The sequence below is a fragment of the Cupressus sempervirens genome, chromosome 6 (genome assembly GCF_028749045.1).
Source record: "Cupressus sempervirens isolate cs-2001-9-10 chromosome 6, ASM2874904v1, whole genome shotgun sequence".
Lineage (NCBI taxonomy): Eukaryota > Viridiplantae > Streptophyta > Pinopsida > Cupressales > Cupressaceae > Cupressus > Cupressus sempervirens.
The window spans coordinates 206897482-206923442 of NC_143123.1; the positions used below are offsets into that span (position 1 = coordinate 206897482).

Genomic DNA, 25961 nt, shown 5'->3' on the forward strand with positions numbered 1-25961 from the left:
TTTAGTTGATGTTCTTAGACTTATCATCTACGTGGAAGCAGGCTCAATGATAAGGATGCGTGATGAGATAGAGGTGCTTAAACATGTCATAAAATTTATTAACATTACAGATACAACCATTGATGTTAATTTAAGAAATTGTTGCCAAAAAAGGAGGTGTTTAACTCCAAAAAAAACACCTATCACATCAGATCACTATCCTTTCTATAAAACATGGTCATGTGTCTAAATATAATGGGAAGGTGTTAGGACTATAGTCAAACCTTGATATAGAAGATATTTGAGCTTAGATAAAATCAAATAAAATTTATTTATAACAAGATTACAAATTTAGAGACAAAAAATACCTAATTTAAGGACAAGGCAACATGATGAAAGATAATTTTGGAGAGATATATTCCTTAAATAAAATACATCAATTTGTTAAGACAAGTACTAGAAAAATGATTAATAAATATAACCACTTACTAAGTTTGACATAATAAAAGATAATACAATAAGGTGTAGAAGGTTACAATAAGAAACATTTCTAACTCATTTCCTTACCATTATATAGTACAAAAAAAGACATGTAAATATTAATACATATTAAAATAGATAAGTAAAAGTGATTATGATAAAATTTACACAAAATTTATGACTGCATAAATTTATAGTTTGAAATAAATTATATATTATGATATCAAATTTATAATGTATATGAATGCATTAAATCAATTTAATTTATGTTCTTCATGTCATTAGCAAATTACAAATTAAAATAAGTACTTCCAACACTTATTGAGATATTATATTCATATTAATCTTGTTAAATATTGCTTACAATCATTTTTTTGAATTTTGACAAATATGATAGACTTTTAATAGGAATTCTTAGTGGTATTATCGTTAGGCAAATAATTTACTAGAGACATCCTTGTCCAAACATCTCTCTCAAATTATATATGTGCTAGTTAAAAATATTCCCTTAAAAAACCTGATTTGCAGATGTGCCATATCAAATTTCATCCGAAGATGAGAGATTCCTAAATAAATACAATACCCCTTTGACTAGAAAAGCTGATGGGAGGTATAAAATCTGAGAAGCCGGTTGTTGCCGCGTGAACAGCTATATCAATTGAAAAAGTAGGTAACGTGTTTGCTACGGATGACACACACGAGGAATGAAAATTCCACGGAAACTTCTCCCTCCTCACAGGTCTCCAATTTTCCTCCTCGTGGACGAAGAAAACGGGAGGAAGCCAAGCTTGCTCAGATTCCACAACGCTGCAGACCCAATTAATGGTTGGTTTCAATCCGAAATGTCATGTAAAGGAACTTAATTTCTGGCTACTCGGAGTTCTCTGGTGAAATTGTTTCTCAATGTGCATTTTGGTCTGCAAATGAAACGTGTGAAAATTTGAGCTGAAAACAATGAGGTTTATGCAATTTCGAGAGAAAGAAGGAAGAAAGGGCTGGGAAATTATTCAAATTATGTCCTTTAGTTCTTTCTTTCTTCTTTCTGTGATTCTGTGAAGTAGGGGATCATTTGTCGGGAATTGACTCTGGTTGACATACAGACATGATGTCAAATTGACAATTTGGCAAACGAGAGGTGTGAATATGAAGGATTTAGCCGCAGAAAAAGAAAACATAATTGGTTTTGTTTGTACGGATAGTTTTCCGGCGCGCAGCAGTGTCTGTGATGAGTGCTCGACACCGGGATTCTTGTCCCATTTTTTAGGATATGGATTGGGCATGTTATGATAATAACTAGCCGAGTTCCACTCAGAGATGCCGAGTGTTGGGGTTTAAACACTGAATTGAGTAGGGCTATAAGCCAATTTGTGGAGTTTCTAGCTAGGATTTGATGATGAAGCTCTTGCTCGGCATCGAGGAATTTTAGGTTAAATTAGATTTGGCTCTGAACTGGTATTGAAATCTGCCATTAGGGCTTGAGAGAGCGGTTCTCGCTCTGCATCTAGGACCTTTTTAAGATAGAATTGAATTTGGCATGCTTGTGAGCTAATTTGAGATGAATTATTTCAAAACTTATTTCTACCGGAACAAGAAGGTGTCGCCATCTTCCAAAAGTTCTTCAGTAGCCCCACATGGAACCGATTTTTCCTCCAACACCTGGAATTTGCAAGAGGGGGATTCTCACAATTCCAGTAACGGTAATTCGAGACCCATCTCAAAGAGTTCGCCTCTACCAATGGGGAATAGCACACCAAGCAGAATGGGGCTGGTGGGGAGTGCAAAAGTTATTCAAACATTAGGCGCAGAAAGTTTAGAAGAGGCAATGGATATTATCACTGTCATGCAGAGGCCCAGTCCGGCAACAGATTCATTTCAGTCTTTTGGGTTGTTGGAACAATGTGGCGAAATGAAACCATACAGCATTAATACAAGCCCCTTCAATTCTCATCTCTTTGCCATGATGGCATCTTATCCGGACTATGTGGTCGATCAACCTCGATATTCTTGGGATGGTCAGTATGTTTCACCTAGGCAGGGACAGAATAGATGCGCCCCTAGGCCTGTTTCAACATGGGACTCGGGCGGCATTGGTGTTGGCTCGGGCTACTCTGATTATAAAAGTTGTTATGATAGCCCTCAATTAAGTCCTCACATGGCAAATAATTGTCAAGCTCACCCACTTCCAACACCTCCATCATCACCTTCAAAATCAGGTAGAAAGATCATGCCTAAGAAACTTCCCCTGCCACCTCATGTGAAATCGTCTGATAGAGAAATTGAAACCATTCAACGGTCCCAACGTATGAATCCTGGTAGAATGCAGTTTCCCATCCAATGTTCAGTTTCTCCACGGCAATGCCCAAAACACTGGTCCAAGGGCAAAGTTTTGGGGAAGGGATCTTTTGGTACCGTCTATGAAGGACTGAATCTGTGAGTCATTGCACATTTAACCCTTCAGACTTGAACATTGAATTCCAAATTCTTAATGTTTACTGGGTATATTATGTTTTGTGGAACATGATGTGTAATCTGTTGTCACAATTACTGGGATTTTACTAGTGATAATGGGCATAAAACTATCACTGCATTGCAAGAGCACAAAATATGATCTTGAGCCTAATGTTGGACGTATGTAGTATTAGGGAACTTGTTTTACTGTCCCATCGATATTAGCTCTGATGTTCCTTTTTCTTTGCACCAGGGACGATGGCAGTTTTTTTGCTGTAAAGATCAGTGATGTTGAGACTGCTGCACCTGAGGTTCGACAGGTAGATTGCAGGCTCAGCTCAATCATTTTACTCTGAATACAGAATTTGATGGTTCTATGTGTTAAAGAAAGTAAAAAAATCTCATTGTAACATATACTACAATAATATATACCATAAGTTTGATGAAAGGAACACATGTTTGATCTTTTGTTCTGTTCTGTTGCAGGAGATAGATGTGCTTAAAAGACTAAATCATCCAAACATTGTGCGATATCTGGGTAGCTCTCTTGTAAGTCAATCATTTGGTTCTATTGTCCTGTTAATTGTCGAACGAGCCTTGCGAGCCTTTTGTGCAGTCTTGTAATAGATGATGGATTATAATTTAATACGTGTTATATTACAGGATGAAGGCCATTTATGTATTTTTCTAGAGTTAGTTGGGATGGGCTCGTTACGACATGTTCTGGACAAATACAAACAATTTGAAGAGAATATGATCCGAACATATACCCGACAGATATTATGGGGGCTTGAATATTTGCACCAGCAGAAAACTATCCACAGGTGTGATTTATAATTTACCTTTAAATACATATTATTTGGAAAGCAATGTGGTTATAACTGCGTTTCTGCCTAGCTTCGTGCAGAAATAAGATTCTGATATTGAAGTTCCTGTGATGGTTGATTTCTGTTCATATCACTATTTAACACCATTGTGGTATTGATAAATTGTTAGCTTTTCGTAAAATTTGGTTGTATTTCAATGACCATTCAAATTGAATTTTTGTTAGAAAACAATATCCTATTGATTTTAAATATGACAGATTACTTCTGGAAGTTTGTGATGATATTTTCTTGTGAGAACACTTTTAAAAGTTTTTAAGATGTTCAAAGAATTCTTTGTCTTACTGTTTTAAAAATTCCCTCTGCTTGTTAAGAAAGCAAATAAATTATTCTCTGCAAGTTTTCATATATTACCTAAATAGCAGTTGCAGAAGTCTTATTTTCAAATTGAAAAGATAATCTGTGCTAGAAGAGATCACCAATATCCCATCTCAGTACAAGCGTTCAGCACCTCCATCAAGACATCATTAATATCTATTATCATCAATCTTTGTATTACACTAGTAATAATGTCCCAATATTAGCAAAATCATCGAAATTGCACAAAAAACTTAGACAGTGATATTGAGATATGAAATTCCAGATGAATCTATTGGGCTTTATGTTTGGAACCCAGGAATGAACTTTTGTAGGATCAGATACTAAATACTTCTCAAGTATGCAGTGTTTCTTCAAGTTCCCAGGATGCGGTGAAGTAGGAATTTCTTTTTGGGGACATTAGTATTTTTCTTGGTAGTTAGCAACATAGCACACAAAGTTCTCATACTTTTGTGAGAGATTGTCAAGAGAAATGTTAAACTACATGGGTTCTTTCTTATCTTATCCTCTAAAGCCTTGATGTCAGCAAGGATCTTTTTGAGCAAGGAGAGGAATTCATCCACAAATTTGAGAGTTCAGTGTTGAGTTTCAAGGTGATTAATCTGGGAAGTATTGCCATTGCTGAACAACTCCTTGAACTTTTTCATAGTTTTATTGGATTTTCTTCATTAAAGCAGCATGTGAATTTATCTTTGATTGTAAGAGAGATATTACTGTGGATCTTTTATATGCATTGCATACCACTAATTTTTAGCAGAGCTGTGTTTTAAAGTGGTGGATTATCCTTGATTTGATACATCCATAACCCTTAACTTTTGAAGATAAGCTTTCAGTAAGATTTTTTGGGATATATAGCTTGAACCCAATCACTTCTCCAAGCTATAAGGCCAGAGTGCATTTTATGCAAATTTGTTGATTGCCTTGTGGAGACTCTAGATTTGTTATGGCAAAAATTGCTGATCTTCTCCACAGATGAGGTGATTGCTAGTAGTGCAATAATTCTTGTTAAAGTAGATGAGACAAATCAGACCTGGAAAGACTCCATTTTTTTTGACAATGCTAGATCAGTCTCAAATTTGGCAATTGTGGATGGAGAGGTCTCTGCTTCTAACCAGTGATGCCCTCCTGTTGAAGCTCCAGCTTCTGTATAACAATGTGTGCCAAAAACTTGATGTTTATTGTTTTGTTTGTCAATAAATCTTGGTTCAGTTAGATTTTGTTTGGGGCAGGAAAATTGTTGCTCGAGATTAATCTTCACAAAGAATAATAGTGCATGCTCCTTGGAATGAGTCTTCCCAGTTCTCATTGTAATAGAATGTAATCATGAGACAAATTCCAGCTGGTGAGCGGTGTCAACTTAGTTTGCTAAATCAAGAAGGCTATGTAGATTATTAACTCTTATCTTCTCTCAGAAACTCTGCTTGAAAAGTCCTGATCTTAGTCTCAACAAGCTTCTGGGAAAGCCTTCTTATATTTTTATTATAAATTTTTGTTTGCTTTTTAAAAGGTTTAGCACTGAAGCTTGGATGACATATTCATTCCTTTTCAAGGGAATGAATGATTTGACAGGTTGGCATGATAAGAGACCCACCAACACAACCCAGTAAGGGGGATTTGACAACTGCCAAATGCACAGCAAGATAATCTTATAATAGCTTTTTCTAGATCCGATACTTAAATATCACATTTTAGCATTGTTAGTGTGAAATTAACTGCCTTGAAGCTTATATTGCATTTTGTAATTTCTCTTGAAAACACTTGTGATATACATTCACTAGAAATTACACTTAATTCTGCAAGGAGAGTGTCTGACTTGGAGTTGAGATTATTTTATGGCGAGTGTTTTCAATAGGTTCCTGTTGGGTTCATATATTCTGAGAGACTGTAGGTAAATGCTTGTCCTGTACATAGATTTGAGTATCTAGGTATGTTGGGATCCACATAGCAGCCAGATTTGGAATATAGATTAGACATGCTGAATTTTGGCCTGAACTTGGACTTCACATGTTGATGGAGAGACAATAGACAAATACATGTCTTGTACATTGATTTAAGGATCTGAGGTATGTTAAGGTTCAGCAGAGTTTGAGGACTGAGTATGCTTGACTTCAGCATTGTTATGCGAGGCAGATTTGGAAAAGAATTACCAGGTTGAATTTTGCCTGAACATGGACTTGACAATTTCTTTTACAACTATTTCACAGTCATTTATATGATATGAATTTTTATTTAAATGTCATTTTATAGTTAAAACAGCTCCTGGTAGAAAACAAGATATAGGTATTATAATTTATAATGAAAAAACATAAATAAGCTTCCAATTAGCTATTTTGCCTATAAAGTCTAACCATCTAAATATTCAATCATACAAGTGAATTTTATCCAGAGCTTAAATTGCAATTATGTAAAAAAATGCAAAGTTTTTGATATTTGCATTTATTGTAGAACATTGATTCTTGGGATTCTAGCTATCAATGCCACTGACTCACTTTTTGTCATTTCATTGAACAGAGATCTTAAATGTGCGAATATATTAGTGCATCCAAATGGGCAAGTCAAACTTGCTGACTTTGGTGTTGCCAAACAGGTTAGATCTCTGCAGTTTAATGCATGTGATTTGCACTTGTTTATTTATATGCTACTTTTTCTCTCTCTGGGACAGTTGTGTGCAGACATATTATACTGTAACTTAATGGCTTGCCTCTTGAATGTTGCATAATATGAATGTTCAATTGTTGGGCGCATTTGATTCTGATGCTCCATAAAGTTTGAATATTTCCACAAAGTTAACAAATGACAGGTATTGTACCTGTTGCACAATCCTATAAACATCTTCCACCTGAAAAGATCCAATTGACACAAAGCTAGTATATGCGATCTTTGAACTGTTGAGACTAATAGTGGGATCTGAGTTGAAACCTGGCATCAATGGCATGGGAAAAGTTGGCACATCAGTTATAAAGATCGAAACTTCTTGTTGACATATTTAAGCTTTGGAAATAAGAAATAGAACAGCTTGGCTAGCAAAGAGGAGGTGATAGAAGTTTATAGTAGCAAAAATAGTCTGTAAAAAAAACTCTGGAAACCAAAAGTATAAGATTTTTTGAAAAAATTGGATTTAACAAAGTGTAAGAAATTGTAGAAAAAAAGACAACAATTTTTATATTTTTAAAATTAAGGGGCATTTCTATAGCGTAGAGATCTCAAGAGCAAATAAAATAGAGAGTTTAATCCATGAATTGTAAAAAATAGGATATTGTTGTTTATATTCATCATAGTACATTAATAACTAGAAGAGTACAGTTGACAAAATTTCAATTACAATAGAGTTTGTACAAGTCAACCTGCAAGCCTAAGTACAAAGTTCCAAAAAATCAAATGTAGCCAATGCCTCTTTCTACAAATAGAGCTATGCTAGAGGGCTGCAGGTCCTGATGATGAAGCTCATAGTCCAGAGCCTCCAGTAAGTTGTTTGACCTAAGTTCTATCCAAGTCGGCCTACAGGATCTCAAAATCCACAAGCTCAAGAAAGTCATTAAAAAGACAGTTCCTTCTCTGATTAGACATTCTAAATTACAGTATAGGACTCCAGTGCTTCGTATTTGTGGCTTGATGGTACATGCAAATTCTAGATCACAAATTGCTTAGTTTGTGTAACATAAACTTTCTGTTATTACTTCTAATATGACTAATGACCAACATTGATTGAAAAAGAGTTCAGATGAGAGATACTGAAGCTTGATTCCACTAATGAGAGATAAAAGTTGGCAACTGATTCAACAATACATGTAATACCAAATGCTAGACTAGCCTGAAATTAAATTATTATAACAAAATTGGGAGTTACAGTGAACTTAAGCAAATGGGAGACAGAATACTGCAATGATTGTATAAGGATTGGTGTGCCTGATCAAAATAAAATTTCAAACAATCTCAGCTTTTTGAAACAAATATTGGTGAAGTATGGACTAATGTTTACAACCTCCTTGGTTAAACAGGTCATTGGCCTAATGCAAAAACACCTTGGGATAATCAAATTAATGAAATAAATCCTAAATAAAATTGAGAATTGACACCATTCCTTTCTCAACATTTCCTTCTCTCAACAGTAGACGAGGTAACTTTTTGAACCATGTATCCTTTTCCAAGAGTTTCTAGCTTCCAGTAATCAAAACCACTTGAACAATTTCATTTTCACCATGTTCACATATATTCATATAATTGATACTGCAAAGAATTTCTAGCCTTTTTCATAGGACTGTGTATAGAATATATTAGCATACTTATCTCTTTATCTTATTCTTTTAAATATTTAATAGACTGGAGCATAGTCAGATAATCATTGGAGTAAATGATCAATTGCTACATCTAATACAATTTCAAGGATTATGCATTATAACCTAATTCTGTCAAATCTCTCTTTTACCTGTTTTTTTGTAATAATTAATACACTGGAGAATAGTCAGATAATCATTGGAGAAAATGAACAAATGCTACATCAAATACAATTTCAAAGATGACCAGTCATAATCTAACACCCCTGATGAACGGAAAATAAAGACAAGACAACAGCCTTGGTAAATGGACAATAAAGACAAGACATTATATATTTGAATTATGCACTTTGAAAAGTACTACAGACCAATTTCTTCCAGAGGAGCAGAGGGTATTAGATCTCATCATCATTAACATAACGAACATCAAACACATATTGTCTACGGCACCACAGATTGCAAAATAATAAACAGAGGATAAATAAAATTTAAAATATATTTAGATTTTGTTGGACATATATGACAAGAGTTTCCAGATGTATCGAGGTTTTGAATTTGCTAATTTCACAAGTGCTCATTGATTACAGTTATAGACCCAAAACACTGGTTTTTCATCCAGCAGCTCAATGTCTCCCTTAATGAAAAAGCAGATTCCTTTGAGAAAAAAATTCAAATGCAGCTGTTGATGACATAGAAATCCATACTATATGTTTAAAAAACCCTGATATGTGTGAATATATGTCCTGGATCTGCATATTTGTCAGCTGTTCTGTCCCTTATAAAGTCTACTTGTGCATGAATCAAAATGCTTTTAATAGTAGTCAAAAAATTAAAAAAATTATTAATTTCTTTTACTTTTTATATTTTTTTATGAACATTTGCAGTGTGCTCTTTTACTGTTGGGGTATGTGGGTGTCTGAGTCAGGACACACTGAGAATTCAAGATTGTTTGGTTTGGCCACACTAGTATTAACCTGAGTTCGTCCTACACCTTTATCTGTACACCTGCTTCAGACTTTTCTCTGAAACACCTATTATTGGACGGTGTGTCTGCACCCTTGTAACCAAGTTGCATTTTGTTTATTTGGAAACCTATATCAGTTTATTTCATGTTTTGACGTGAGTGCTATGCCCATTATTAAACAATTAATAGTGGTTTATTATTTGTTTGCTTTGATTTTGGTAGTTAGTTTTTGAAGAAATGGTAGCGCATACTAGTTAAAATGTCTTTATTATAATATATTTGCAAAATAGAATACATAAGTTATGAGTTATCACTGATTGCTAAAACAGGACACAGGGTTGCCGATTGCCCCAATTACAAGTATTTGTTTTTAATAATATTGTCAGAAAACAACCACCTTAACCTTATAGAGGATGTATATATAAGGGTCCAAAACATAAACAGATAATTCTGCTATACCAATATGCTAATAGTAGGTTTTCTGATAGAAATTAAATTCAAACAGACAGACCATGACCTGAAATTGATAGTGTTAGATACAGTAAAAATAATTTCATTCGGACATATAGATGGAGAGACGCTGTATTACCCAAGTGTGGTAGAGGCAATTGCACTCCATATCTGGGACTTGCACAAAACTGCAAGTGTGCACGGTCTCCACTCAAGTGAAACGATATTTGGGAAAAGAATAAATTTAGTCCTATATATTGTTGAGATTTGTATAACTTCCTTTCTTCCAGAACCAACAGACTAAGCCTTAGGGTGGTTGTTTCCTTGTTTCTCAGAAAATGTTCATGAGAAACGACTCCATGCAATCCAAACAAGATAGTATTGGTTTGATCTTCCTTTGAAGTCCAATGACCTGCATCACAAATGGTTGCTCAACATAGCTAGAGTGATGGTTTATCCTTTAATGCCTCTATATCATTATGACTTCTTGAAATGTATTTGTAACCTCCAAATGGTATATACCCGTCTGCTTTACAATGGGCATCTCACAACCAAGAGGACATCCTGTACCCAAATAAGAGTCTTCTTCGACATCAAACGCATATTTCTAGCTTAAATAGTATTTTTTAGAATCATTTGGAAAAAGAACAATATATGCTTATATATTAAAAGTGCTTTGCATTTATACCAACATTGATTGCTACACCAAAGAGGAATGAGATAACTGGATTTTTTCTTGATTCATAGTTTGCCACATTAATGACACATGATATAAGAGAGGATATGAAATAATATTAAGTAATGGATTGTTGTGAAAAATAGGAGCACTATAAGCCATAGTTGGAAAACTCGCCAAGCCCCCCAAAAGTTTAATTGGGAAAAACTTGGTGATTTAAAAAAAAAAAAACTTGGGAAAACTCGGGAAGCTAAAAAAACGGCTGAAATTTAATTAAAAATACTTTTTTTTTGCATATCCTCTACAAATCCAGTCAAATCCGCTTTGAATCACTTGCAATCACCTAAGAATGCCTCCAAACCTTCTTCTCTCCACACCTCAAGCCTCTAGAGTGCACAAATGCAACTGGCATTTCAAAAAAATTGACGTTTTGCCCTATATTGCCATCACAGTGCGCGGGTTACTGTCACCATGAGTTTTTAACAATTACTCGTTGATTTTTTCGCTCCAGTTGAGTACTTGGAATCTATAAGTTTTTTTGGGATACTTGTGACACTAAAGGGAAAAACTTATTAGTTATTGGTTAAACTGATACTCTTTTCCCTTTAATGTCATATTTTACCACACTAGTATTAACCTGGGTTCGTCCTGTACCTTTATCTGTACACCTGCTCCATACTTTTTTTTCTAAAACACCTATTATTGGATGGTGTGCCTGCACCCTCATGACCAAGTTGCATTTTGTTTATTTGGAGACCTATATCAGTTTATTTCATGTTTTGACGTGAGTGCTATGCCCATTATTAAACAATTAATAGTGGTTCATCATTTGTTTGCTTTGATTTTAGCAGTTAGTTTTTGAAGAAATGGTAGCGCATACTAGTTAAAATGTCTTTATTATAATATATTTGCAAAATAGATACATAAGTTATGAGTTATCACTGATTGCTAAAACACGATACAGGGTTACCGATTGCCCCAATTACAAGTATTCATTTTCCAAGTACTCGGCTGGGGCGAAAAAATAACACTTCTGATTATTTTTGCGTGTTCCAAGTGCAGATCCAAATGCATCTATATAGGAGTAGAAGAGACATGTCTCATGAAGAGATATGTTTCTATGTTAATCAATATTGGTTATGGTAAGTTAATTTGCATTAGACATTATTAACAACTCTCTCTCTCTCTCTCTCCCTCTCTTTCTCTCTCTCCCTCTCTCTCTCTCTCTCTATATATATATATATATATATATATATATATATATATATATATAATTGATGATTAATCAAATGCAATAATGTTTAACCAATAACCATTGGGGATTTACTCTTGATCAATTCAATCCGACTGAAGCTACAACATTAACAATCCCTTTTAGCTAGGGAGGATCGTTATAGAACACATTATGCTCTCAAGCATATAGAGAGATATCATCTCAATATGATATTCTTGGAATGACATATTTAAGGATATCAACATATATCCATCAAATCAGATATAACCCGACTGATGCTATTTCATCAACACTCCATCTTAGTGAAGGAGTATTTAAACAACACAACCATCTCACAAAATGGTGATCCGATTTTGAACAATCTTATCAATGTCACAATTTTGTGATATAAGCACTAGCATCAACACCAAGATGCCTATCAACAAGAATATCATATCCTAGAAAGATATGAGTTATCTGATTTCGGGCAGACTCTAGGACAATACTGAATGTAGTCTATTAAATAAAAACCTTGATCTCAGAGACAAAAAATTAGTCTCCATTATGACAAGTATCATGATCTCCAACACACTCCAGGACATTAACTTAATGTAGTCTATCGTGATACGTTAGTTATCATGATCTCCGACACATTCCAAGACAACAAGTTAATGAAGTCTATCATGATATTAGATCAAGAACACAAGAACAACAAATGTAGCATGATCTCCAACACATTTTGGGACAACAAATCAATGTAGTCTATCATGATATGTTCGTTATCATGATCTCTAGCACATTCCGGGACAACAACTTAATGTAGTCCATCATGATAATAGGTCAATGAAAGCTCGTCACCTCTCATGATGTTTTCCAACATAATTATGTAGTAACTCACATGATATCCATTATGAATCTTTTTAGAGGTTGGATCCACCATAGCTGCTCCTAGAGGGTGGAATGAGGGTTTTCACCTCAAACTTCTCTCTCAGAGAAGAATGCATTACAAGGAATTTCACCTCGAACTTCTCCCTCTTAGTCTATTGACTTTTTCGTCCAAGTTTGCTTCTAATGGAATGTTAAACTCCCTTTAAAACTGATATCAACCTTCTGACCTCCTTGTACAAGGTTGTCTCTAATGAAGTATCAAACTCCCTCTTGATATGGAAGGATAATCATAATCTCAATCATCAAAGGTGATTGTTTTAAGAGCCTCACTTTATCCAACTTGATCGTCAGATGATTGATGAATTCTAGATCATAGCTTCTTTGGAGCTATCGTCATAAGATTGAGTCTGCACAATATTTTGTAGCATGTGTAAAGTACCAACCTTCTGTTCCTACAAGAACATCCTTAGACTTAAAGGAAAAGATCAAGGCAAATAACTCTTATAGTATGTATAGAATTACAATTAAGAGAGAGAATACAGTGAGTAGATAAATGTAATACTCAAAGCTAATGAATACTTATCTCTACATCCCTGATATAAGTTGCTTCAATGAAAGTCCATATGTCCATTTAGTTCTTGTACTTGAACCTCCAAGATTTTAATGTAATGGTTGACTGTAAGTTGTATATTTTGATAAAATACAATACCCATGGAATGGAATAATCATCCACTCGAGGTCTATAATATTTCCTTAGTAAATGACTCCTCCCCTTTATCGATTTCATATATATATCCTCAATATAAGACCATGCAGAGGATATTTGAATCACTTGGGATGCTATTATTCTTTCCAAAAAACCAATTTAATTAAGGCCAAATAAGATCATTCTGGATTGTGAATAGTATTCTAATAAGCCCTTAAAAAAATTCAATATGTCTCCACGCACATAGAATGAATATATTTCATTTAACTTATTATGGCTGGTGGCTATCTGCACTTCTGGAGCACTCCTCAACATATTCTCTCAATATTACTTCCTCTGTCAGTAAACTTTTATGACAGCCAGTATTCTGTCATGAATCTCTAGTTCTTTCCAACTTGACTCATATGGGTAAGTCAATTTTCATAATTTGGTAATCACCAAGCGCCTGTCCTTTAGGCTTGGACACTCCACCACCCAACCACATTCACTGCGCACCTCTCTCCAGCATTCGTGGCATTCATAATGCCTTACATAATTAAGTCTAAGTAAGGCCCGATAATATTGTCATTTCAGAGACGATTTATTGGTCCTCTTCATTTCCTCAATACTTGGGCCTGCCAATACATACTTTCTGCAGTTTAATGAAATGAATTGTGCCTTAATTTCTATTCACTTCACTTGGTTAAGACAGTAACATGCGACTCTTCCGCATCATGTCATGTGCAAGTAAAGGTGCACATCTATCTGCTCATTCTGCTCCATCTTCCATCGAGTTTGGGGTTGAAATAGGTGCAGGTATGAGAAGTTACATTGATGAATGGTTTATACATTCCCTTTGCCGATAGTGAGCCGGTTTGGTTTAAACAAGAACGTCTTCAATTCATTCGATCAAACACGATACTATAACAATCCGATAGCACATCTTCAATTAAATTTAATGTAAATGTTCCAACCTTCAATTGCATTTGCAGACTCTATTTACTTCTGCGATATCATTGAAGGGCCCCATGATAGTCAAAGTGTTGTTTGTACATACATTGGCATGGTTGTGATTCCCATAGGAGTGATTGATTGATGTCACTATTGCAACCAACATCAAATTATTTTGTTAAGTTGAGTATCTCCGAAACATGCACTAATCCTCCAGAATGTCCAATCACCGATTGTTTGTTGCAGAGGTGAGACCCACGATATCCTTGAATACCCATTCTCCATATTTCAATGCAACATAACAATGCACAAATTACAGTCAAGATCGACTACAACGTTTGTATTAACACTGAAATAATCTCATGGATACAAATAAACCACAATCTATAATGTCCCCCAATTTTCTGGTCACTCAATTTACTAGTTCTTTAACCCAAAAATGTTAGTAACTACTTTCTGTAATGTTCCCTGATTGAAATGCTAGGATTCTCTTATATAAGCTTGATCGGGACAGTCCTCTGGTGTTACGTAAGTGTAATAATGCTTAGACAAGTGGTAATGGTACTATGCGGCTGCAAGGATGTATCACTCTGAGAATAATGTTTCACGGTATATCAGTTGGATTTTATGCATAGACTTCCTTGATTCTGAAGTTATTCATTTATGCGGTCGACACTATTTATGACTCTCTTTATATTGTTCTCAACCTGATGAAGTAATTTGCTACAAATGGTCTTTCACCACCCAATTGCTTTACGTGAGATAGACCCTGATATAACTATGGTCGATCTGGGATTGTATGAGGTCATTCTATTGTATATTGCTTTGTCCATTACATTGGACTGACTGGGGTACTAATACCTGTTTGATACTTTTGTCCCGATGATATCGTGCGATGTGTATCCTCTTTTGCCTAAAGCAAACCACGTTGCTTAAAGTAGGAACTATTCAATGATGATTGGGATGCCATCCACTCTTATTTTCTGTTCGATGGTCTAATTTTCAACCTCTCAAAAACATCCTTGATAACCTTATGCCACCATGTTTCTTTCAATCATTACTGGCGCTACTATAAACTCTGGATTTGCGGCACGATCGCTATGAAAAGACCATAATGAATATTCAAATGGAAGCAACCAATTTATTAGAGTGTCTATTTGATTATTATGTCCACCATATCCCTTTATTTCCATAGGCAAATTTTAATAAAGTTCTTCCTCTTGTTAGATTTTCTTGGTCTATGCTTCCCACTGGCATTGTATCCCTTAAATCAGTGTTACTTCCTGATGATTTCTGACAACACTGTAGTTTTCTCTGCTCCTCAATGACTAGGATGGTTGAGTCATCACTGAATATCCTCTATATCTCTGTCCATGTAATCTGCTGGCTTCCTTAGATGGAGTTTGTCAAATATACCTTTAGGCTGAATAAATTTTACCTTTGTTCTCTGTATGTTGTTATTACGCTGACTTTTCTCTCCCCGTATTTGATGTAGGTTTTCCAATCCCTCTGCAGGTTATCGCTGCTTCGTCCTCTTTTCAAGCTTTATATTCTCCTTATCTGATTAAGGTTTGCAATTTCTGAGGGCATGTTGGCACTTGGTGATGGAATGAGGTTCTCATCAGTCTCCCACTGTTTGACTGAGGAATATAGATGAGACAAAGATATATATTAACTCAGATTACAGTTACAGTATATGCTTTAAAAGATATTCTTGCCAGCTGTCCACATACGGAAAACTCAATGCATTTTTTTTTCTGGTCTGCAATAGGTAATGACCGAGAATGATAGCAAGCCTCACAATAAACTCTTGTCTGTCCTTCTACATTTGTAGCTTGGCTCTGATACCATGTTGAGTTTTCAGGATCACTGCAAATGTAATAACACTTCTGATTATTTCTGTGTGTTCCAAGTGCAGATCCAAATGCATATATATAGGAGTAGAAGAGCCATGTCTCTATGTTAATCAATATTGGTTATGGTAAGTTAATTTTCATTAGACATTATTAACAACTATATATATTTATATAAAAATAAAATTGGTGATTAATCAAATTCAATAATATTTAACCAATAACCATTAGGGATTAACTCTAGATCAATTCAATCCAATACATTAACAACCCAGGTGCGTGGGGGTTTGAGGGGGGATGCGTCCCTGTGTTACACTGCTCAGAACTGGAACTAGATTCTGGGCCTTTTCCAAGGAACCCAGTAACTTGGGTTATAATTCTTGGTAAAGAAAGAAAGTTCAGAATTGAGTTATACTTTTTGTAGTGCCCTTCTCATTTTAACCCTTTGCTGATTAGTAAAGAACAAATATGGTGCGGAGCATTCATCTTAGTGAAGTAAAACAAATACATGTGTGCTCATGTGAAAGCATGATGAATATAGTAGACATGGCAACCTCAAACTTGTAATATGCAATAAAAGGAACTCTTTTTGCTCAGATTTTCTAGTAAAAGAGTTGAAAAAATGTAAATGTTTTGAATACAACTGCTTACCTTCAAAACCTTCAAACAATGGTTGACTTAAAGTTTGTAAATCACAAATGGGTTGTATTCTATCATCTGACTGCTTTTAGAATTGATAATTTACTGGTTTTTTCTGTTATTATCATTGTTTTACAAAGCTGATAACCACTTCAACTTCAGATTGATAAGATTGTTCAGTAAAATGAAAATTATTGATTTGGTGCTTTTAAAATTGTTCTACTTTTTTGTTAAATACTTTTTACACTGTATATAATTATAAAATTACCATAAGGAGCTTTAGTAGAGATCCTATTGCAACATCATTTCTAAGTATGGTTTTATTGAACTTCTTGCAGATGAGTCAATCTCTGGCAAATTCCTGCAAGGGCACACCGCTTTACATGGCTCCAGAGGTGTGTGAAAACCTTAATCTGTTGCTTGTAGAATTACACGCTTTAAGGAATTTGCTGCCTCTTGCCTTTGTTTATGATAAGAAATAGATACTTTTGATGTCCAAAGGAAAGAAAATGAAATGTAGATTTCAAGCATAGCATTTAACGAGGATGTTCTGAAGGTAATGTTTTTAAGTTAACTCTCACGATCTGTAAAACAATTGAAGTGTTTAAATAGTTTAAATTAACTGACCAAATTAAAAGGAAAACTAAATTGGCAAGGTATTGTGAATGGCAGAAATTTCTGTATACCTGGAATGGGATATGTGCTGTGTACTCATTAAGTTACATTTTCTTCGTCTGCTTCCTTATATCAAGATTTGTTAAATATATGTTTTCTATATGCAAACCTGGAATAAAGTATGAATAATAAAATCTTTCTTCTAGCCTTTTAAATTTTCTGGGCACTATTTTGTCTGGATAAAATAACTAATCTTGAATGTGTTTAAAAATTAAAACATTCAAATAATCCGTTGTTTAAACTTTAAAGGATTATGGAGTTATGTTAATATTAATAACAGCTATGAGAGTATGACCTTGTTTCGAATGGCCCTGTTGCATTAAGGTGGTTCATTTTATGCAATGAGATTGCTGTCAAACTAAATTATGGCACATTTGAGCACGATTACATTTATAAATTTCAAAGATTTGGTCCAAGATCAACACACAATGTGTTGAAGGCAACTCATAACCTTACTTGAGCTTTACCATGCAGAAGTAAAAAACATCCAAGTGATGAACTAATGCACAAATTTAGTCCAAAAATTTGAGAAGCAAATAAATTATTATATGGCCACCTATGTTTTATTTATATCCTAGAGTGTTGAAACATAGGACAGCTCTAATACCTGTTTGATGAAACACACAATAGATCTAATGCCAATCTGAAAGATGTAACCCAGAACAACAATGTGCTGCCGCACAACAAAATATATTATATTTCCTTCTCCATTTTTCCATATCAATTACATTACATGTTGCCTCTATTTATAGAGGTCTTAAATTATTTTTGGAAACATCTACATTAGCCGACATAGGAGAAATAAACTTTTCTAGAACTATCTACGACTTCTAGAACTTTACCTAACCCTATACGACTTCCAAAACTTTACCTAACCCTATACGACTTCCAGAACTTTACCTAACCCTATTAGGTAATCCTCTTAGAATTTCTAGAATCCTCTATTATTCATTTACAATTCATTTGAGTTGAAATTACACATTCCAACACTCCCCCTTAATTTCAACCTCAAATGTTATTACATACAAATGCCAAAATGCTTTCTTTTGCCGAATGCCAAAATGCCATTTTCCAATAATAATGCCTTCGTTAATACATGCCTATTGCTTGCCTCATTTGTCAGAAATGCCGATAACCTTCTTTTTCCTCTTTGATGCCTTGCTCTACTCTGCTTTCCAATGCTGTTGTATTTTTCTTACTCTTGAACATTTATGCTTAAACAAACTTTTTATTGTACCTGTAATCTTCTGCCAACTCGATCCGTAGTTCCATCCACAATCCAATTTTAAGCACTTGTCCATACAAATATTTTTACACTCCCTATTCTAACACATCTTTTCACTATGAGTCTTTAAGCCACAAATATTACATGGATAAAGATCCCAACATTTGTCTTCTGTATGTCCTTTCCTATTACAATTTGAACATTGCATGTATTTTTTACTTTCAACAAATTTGCTTGAACCAATGACATCATTTCTTTCATCTGTCATATATCCCTGTCCTTCATCCTTTGCCCTCATGATTGGCTCAACAGGCTCTATGATTCTTTGTTCATTTTTTCCCAATCCTTTACCATTGTAACCCATTTTCTTCATTATATTCCATCCAACGTTCCTATTATCACAACTACTAGTATTTGATGCCACATTTTCATATTCTTTATCACAAACAACCTCAACAGAATCATACTTTTCTAGTGGTGAATTCAAATCATTTGTACGACATGAAACATCATATACTAATTTTTTTTTCACATGTGTATTTCTTTCAATAATTGATTGATTTAGTTTATCCCTTAACAAGTCATTCTGTTCTTTTAGTCTCTTCATTTTGTCCTCTAATTCTTCATTTTTTTTGTTAACATCATCAAACATCTTTAATTTTTCTTCTAATTTCTTCATTTCTCTCTCTAGCTCTTCAATTCTTTTCTTAATATCATCAAACATCTTTAATTTTTCTTCCAATTTCTCATTTTTCTGTTTAGCTTTGATCAATTCATTTTCTAAATCTTGAATTTGACACAAATATTGATAATTTTGTTTACCAACTTCTTTGAACCCTTGTATCAAATTTGAATTTGACTCTTTAACATTCATCAATTCTTCTTCCAAACTATCTTTTTCCTTCTTTACTCTTTTTCCAGCTTTCCCCATTGAAACACAAGAATTTAACATACTTTACTCTGTCTATTAGAAAATTCTAAATACCTTTTTGCTTCTAGAATTAAATCTTCAAACGGCTTGAAACAACCCTTTTAGATAGCTAAAATCCTCACAATATTCTTCTGCTATTATAATTTCTTAAATGCCATTAAATAATTATAAAAATTTGCACCATACCTTTTTTCTGACTTGCCCTCTTTCTTGCTCAACACTTCCTGTGCAGTCTTCTTCAGAGCAATTATCTTTCTCACAAACAATCCTCCACCATTTAGCAGCACAACACACCACTTGCTTTTTTATCACAATCTGAAATTCTATCCAACCTTCTGTCCAACCTAGCTCTGATACCAATTGTTGAAACATAGGACAGCTCTGATACCTGTTGGATGAAACACACAATAGATCTAATGCCAATCTGAAAAATGTAACACAGAACAACAATGTGCTGCCACACAACAAAATATATTATATTTCCTTCTCCATTTTGCCATATCAATTACATTACATGTTGCCTCTATTTATAGAGGTCTTAAATTATTTCTGGAAACATCTACATTAGCCGACATAGGAGAAATAAAATTTTCTAGAACTATCTACGACTTCCAAAACTTTACCTAACCCTATTCGGTAATCCTCTTGGAATTTCTAGAATCCTCTATTATTCATTTACAATTCATTTGAGTTGAAATTACACATTCCAACATAGAGTTCACTATTAAGATCCTTATATATTCTACACGGTACTTGAACTAATGCCCTCGAAATGAATCTTTGTTGCTCAATGGATTAAAATACTACATACAAAAATGATATACCTAACAATAAGAACTGTTATTAACTAGAGACTAGTCAATCACGTACTTTTAGAAAATTACAGCATTGTGACCAGATATGATCCATAACAAGCTGGCTTGTCTGCATGGGTAGATTCATTCACATCTTATTAGTTAGCTAATTATAGTTGCATCTAACTTAATATAATAATGGGAAGAACTGAATTGCCGCATGGCTTTGATCAGTAGTAGATGTCGCAGCTCCAATCACTAGTAACAAGCTTGATTATATTCATAAACAAGTCCATTGTTTCAATTTGTATATAATTATTAGTTCCTGCCAAACGTAGGATACTATTGCTTTCATTCAATTCAATTGACCAATCAACTCATAGAATTTAAAAGATTAAAAGAAACTTCAAATGTTTATATATTTTTCTAATTTTTCATTATTTTATAAATCACATTTTTCAATAATTCCTATTGGACCATACTATTTTTGGTAGGGAGAAGATTCAATTTTCTTCAACAAAAATAAAAATAATTTCCAACAACTTTATCATGCATTAATGACTACATTAATTACAACTTTATCTTTTTTGACAAGTTGATTAGATTTTCAAATTTTTATTTTTTTTATCTTCCACCTAATCAATATTAATTATCACAATCTATTTTTATTACCAAGTTCAAATATAAAATTAAATGTTTTATATTTCTTATTTTAAATATATTTATTAGTTTTACATTGATGTTTATTTTTGCGAATTGTAAAATTCTATTTCTTTAAGTTTACACTATGTTTTACTAGCTACTATTTTACAATCCTGCTCTTATTTTTTTATACCATTTTACAAATTGTAAAACTAATACTACCCCTCAAACTTACTAGATATTTTGGTAGTTTGAATTAAGTAATCAACAATTTATTTTTTAAAATTAAATATTTCAACTTATAATTGAATTGGTAGGAATGAGTAGGTCATTCATATAATATAATTTCTATTGTTATTTATGTATTTCTTAAAATAATATATAATTATTAATATTTTTAAATTCCCTTCAACTCTCTCTATCATTCTACATTTACTTTAATAACATACCATTCTCTCTTTTAGCTCTCTCTTCATATCCTTCCTTTCTATCTATAAATCTTTATTTTCCTTCCTTTCCAATTATTTGTAGGAACTTTGATGTATTTTGTCTCTTGTTATATATCCTCCTAATTGATGTTTCAGTAAACATATAGAACTTGAAATAGTAGTTATGGATTGATGTTTTAGTACAGCATACCAAATTGAACAACCTCGACATAGCCAAATTGCAACACTAACCAAAACCATTGAAGATTCAACATAGTAAAAACATACCCAATAGTAACATTCAAAAATCAAAATTCAAATAGAAATTCAAGTACCCATCCCGGCAGTGGTGTGGTTGCAAAATGGCAGGGGTGGGGGTACTCAGGTACTCCAAGTACCCAGTGTAGGGACGCTTACTTTGAGGTTTGTGGCGGGGTCCCTGGTTTTATTCCTGTAGTAATTAGGGTTGTCAAAGTGCAGAATCTGTTTTTTAAGTTTTAGAAGATTTAACCTGCCATCAACGTAATTGCGATTTCCAAGTGTTTCCATGGTTTCTTGAGGCCCTGTTTTTCTTTATACCATTTTCTGCAAGTTCTTGGCTGTCTATTTATTTGTTGTTAATCTTTTGATAAGATTGCAGTTATGTTTGTTTTGCACATAAGTGGTGGAACCACAGAAACAAAACTTACTCAGATTGCCAAGATCTGGGAAGTTTGAGTCTGTGAACTTGCCAAGCTCACTGAGTCTAGGGGAGTCTTGACCAAGAGACTAGTCCATTTTAATTGATTTTTTTTTAACACCTAAAAGTCTCAATGCTGTTCCCAGACCCTTGTGAGGGTCGCTGTGCCTCGAACCTGCTGATGCACGGCCTTGATACCCTCGTGAGTGATGCTACCCCTCAACCCCATTTTGGTGTTGCCCCCAAATACCCACCAAACTATAAGTCTAAGCAAGTAATATGCCAACAATTAATCACCATCATTAAAATAGAAAATCTATATCCCTTCTAGCTGCATCTTCACACTCACAGCCACAATCAAGGATTATTTTGTTTCATACATTGGACTTGTTTAGAATATAAGGACCATTGTGTGACATGGGCAAAGTTGGCATGCTATGGTCCTTTGCTGTTGAGAACAAGTTAAATCATGGTTGGCAAGAAATGCCATTTCATAATGCAAAATGTATCAATTATGCCTTGTAAAGACATCTTATATAACAATCCCATCTATTAGCATCCTAGCTAAGGTTAAATTTAGGACACAACCATTTATCCTTTTACTTAATCATTCCTCTTTGTTAATGTGTTTGTCAACAAAACATGCAGTCTTGAAAGCTTCAAGAATTACTTAATAATAACTTCTTCACTTGAATATATTCTACACCAGTCATTGAGACACAAGCAAATAATATGGGTACACCATCATCCAGGACCTATCTTAGATGCCAGTGCCTGATTTGTTGTGATGTTGGGGTTGAGTAGTGCAACTCCGTTGAGCCATAGTTTATAATTTTACTTTTGATAATTGTTTTGATGCCATGAAATTCCTATTACATTAATTTAGTGTACAGTTGACAATATAAATAGATTTAAATTTTGTTTTCTTCAACTAAAATTTGCATGTTTACTATTGTGATCAATGTATACTAGTGTTATGTGATCAAATCAGTTTCTATTAAATGGGGCTGTTGTGTCTTTAATGTTATTTATTTAAAGGATGCATGAAACAAGTTTCAAATCCTTAAAAATCTTTGAATTTCATGGGTTTATCAATTTGCCAAGTCTTTGTCAAGTTCAAGTCTCCGTCCAAAATCAGCTTACCAAGTCTGAGGTGAGTCCAACTCTTATAATACTGGGTAGAATGTAAGCTTATTGTTGGGGGAGAGTGTATCTTTGATATGTCCATCCTCAGTTGTAAAGTTTTTTGCATTGAAAACGTTGACCTTGAATTATGCTTCCATAATGTTTGTGCCCAATGAAGGTTCCATTTGGTTATATGATTGTGCAAGTATGTTAGTCTATCAGATCTTTTTCTCCCAGTTAACCATCTTGTCAATGGATACAATATGGTCTGGTAACAATTTTCCAGATTAGACAGATATGCATATGGCCCTCTCTCTGGGCGCATGTATCTCCATATCCAATAGGGATACAGATGATACTGTGGAGGTACACATTGGATACTGTACTCACATGTGCCCATAAAACCTTTATTTTCCATCTGTGCTGGGTACTGTATGTTTACTAATTTTTTTAAATGATGTAAATCGTTCTCGACTTAATTTTAAAAAAGCTTGAATCTTGCATTTCCTTTATATTTTTCTTACATATAAAAAAATCTATACCAAATGAGGAAAGACGAATGTTTTTCTATTTCAGGGACCCATTTTTTTGGTTATCTTCCCGTGCAAAACAACTATAATTTGCATATTGTAAACTGTTAAATCAATTTATAATTATTTATGTAGCAACAATGTGTCTATGTTGCTTTTAAACTTTGAAGTGTTGAAAATATCCTCTAACAACTTAGAAAACTGTGTAAAAAATATGTGTGTTTATTATGAATGTCATCCAGCCATTTCCATATTAGGGGTCTTTAAGATGGCCGAATCCATATACATATCCGTATATGTCCATTTAACTCTACAGTTTTTTTGATAATACAACTCGTTTTCTGCCCTTCTTGATATTTGGCATTTGCATCATCCTTTGGCATTTGCTTTTAGTTTTGTTAGTTTCATAAACAATGTAGAAAATAACATATTTTCTGGCATCCGCCAAGTGATGATGTCTATATCATGCTATGCTACAATCCTTTGTACAACGAACTGTTTGAAATAAATAAAAATGGTCTTATTTTTAGCGTACAACTTACTTTGTTTTGAGAGAAATGCTGCTGTGTGCATCAGCTGAGTTTAAGAGAGACATAGCTCGACACATTTGACCACTGGCCTCATCTAGAAATCTTTTTATGCTGTATTGAGTTCTAGTCATATTCCTGTTATTGGTCATTGAGGGTGGGCTGGAATATAGTATGATCTACAGTTTTTAGGACTAGAAGATTTAGTTTTTCCCTTTCATCACCTCCTTGTCACGTGCACTTGGTTTTCTTGAATTTCACTTGTTCCTAGTTTTGGTCGGCATCTACATTCTCAATTTCATTGTATTTTGCCTTTATTAAAAATTGACTGCCCTTGCTCTTTGTTCTGAATGGCAGATGATGACATCATCAATGGAAGAACGAAAATATGGCCTAGCAGTTGACATCTGGAGTTTAGGGTGCACTATCATTGAGATGGCAGATGGAAAGCCTCCATGGAGTGATTTGGAAGGGGTGAGCAAACATCTTAGATTCTGAATTTCTCTGTATGTTTATTTTTGGCATTTTAATGACATTTAAGTTTTTTGTTGTTAAATTTCCGTGTGTATTTTGACAAGCTGTGGAGATGGGTGGAAAGAAATAACGATTCTTGCAATTTTCTGCTGAGTTGTCTAAATGGTATCCTAGGTGCCTATCACATTATTTAAATCCGAGCAAGATAATATGTGTTGGGACATTTAGAATGCATAATAAGCTATCTAAACATTACATTATCTAATCTGATACAGAGTATATTCAATTAGCTCATTGTGGGTCCCCATTACTCTTAGCTGTCTTAGTAATTTTAAGAGTGACAGTGACGTTAGATTTTTGTCTTTTATAACTGTTGTCTGATCTTTTTTTCTGCTAGTATATGTACAAGCTTTGACATGTATGGTTCTACCTAACAATGGAGTGCATTGGCTTTTAACTATTGTTATCAATTGAGTATCACAATATTTCAATTTAAAGACATTACACAGATGTGTGTTCTAACACGATTGTCTTTTTCTTTCAGTTTAGTTTTTTCTTCAAGTTGAATCGAGGGGAATTGCCTCCTATTCCAGATCATTTGAGCCCAGAAGCAAAGCACTTCCTGGGAATGTGCCTTAGAGTAAATCCAGAGGAGAGAGCGAATGTTTCAGTTCTGCTGCAGCATCCATTCGTTACCAATGCACCAGCAGTTGCACCACCTCTCTCTCCTTACAGGGGTTCCCAGAGACATTGTTTTTCGTAGATAAAGTTCTGATTAGTTTTTATATCGATTGACAAAACAATCTTGTGGAAATCTCTCCCAGGTTCATTTTGTGATGGGTTGTAAATCTAATTTGTTGGGGCATCTTCATGTTCAATGCATATATGCCTTGAAATGTATTTTTCTTTTAGTGAATTGTGGAGTTTATTTTTACTCCTTAATAAATCTGTCCGTCTTTAATTAATTAAAATGAATTCAGCATTGTGAATTAACTAGAATGTTAATAATAGCTGCTAAAATGCATAAATGTAAATAAATTTTGCAGCGCCCTGCCAATTAGAATTTGCCCGTTCTGTATTTTAAAGCAAGTTCAGCTCTCATTAGTGCTGCAAAGCCTATTCAAAATGAATCTTGAATGTTTCTTCCCTTCAGAAATGGTGTCTTGGGAGGATTTGGTTGTTTCACCCACAGACAGAGAATGTGTTGTTCGGGTGTTTCCCGTGCTTAA

At 34.1% G+C, this 25961-nt stretch overlaps 1 protein-coding gene across 1 annotated transcript; it reads left to right on the top strand.

The window, feature by feature from the left end:
* Positions 1 to 1102: 1102 nt before the first annotated feature.
* Positions 1103 to 25725, top strand: LOC149551963 (mitogen-activated protein kinase kinase kinase YODA-like). The gene is made up of 8 exons (XM_089787456.1): positions 1103 to 2889; positions 3161 to 3227; positions 3394 to 3456; positions 3571 to 3731; positions 6621 to 6696; positions 17041 to 17097; positions 24616 to 24732; positions 25277 to 25725. The coding sequence occupies exons 1-8, from the start codon at positions 2015 to 2017 to the stop codon at positions 25493 to 25495; spliced, it is 1635 nt and encodes a 544-aa protein (XP_089643582.1). The 5' UTR covers positions 1103 to 2014; the 3' UTR covers positions 25496 to 25725.
* The last annotated feature ends 236 nt before the right edge of the window (positions 25726 to 25961 follow it).

Coding starts and splice junctions, on each gene's coding strand:
- LOC149551963 (XM_089787456.1), top strand. CDS start 2,015: ATGAATTATTTCAAAACTTATTTCTACCGGAACAAGAAGGTGTCGCCA. Junction 6,697..17,040: donor ACTTTGGTGTTGCCAAACAG/GTTAGATCTCTG, acceptor AACTTCTTGCAG/ATGAGTCAATCTCTGGCAAA. Junction 17,098..24,615: donor CGCTTTACATGGCTCCAGAG/GTGTGTGAAAAC, acceptor TCTGAATGGCAG/ATGATGACATCATCAATGGA.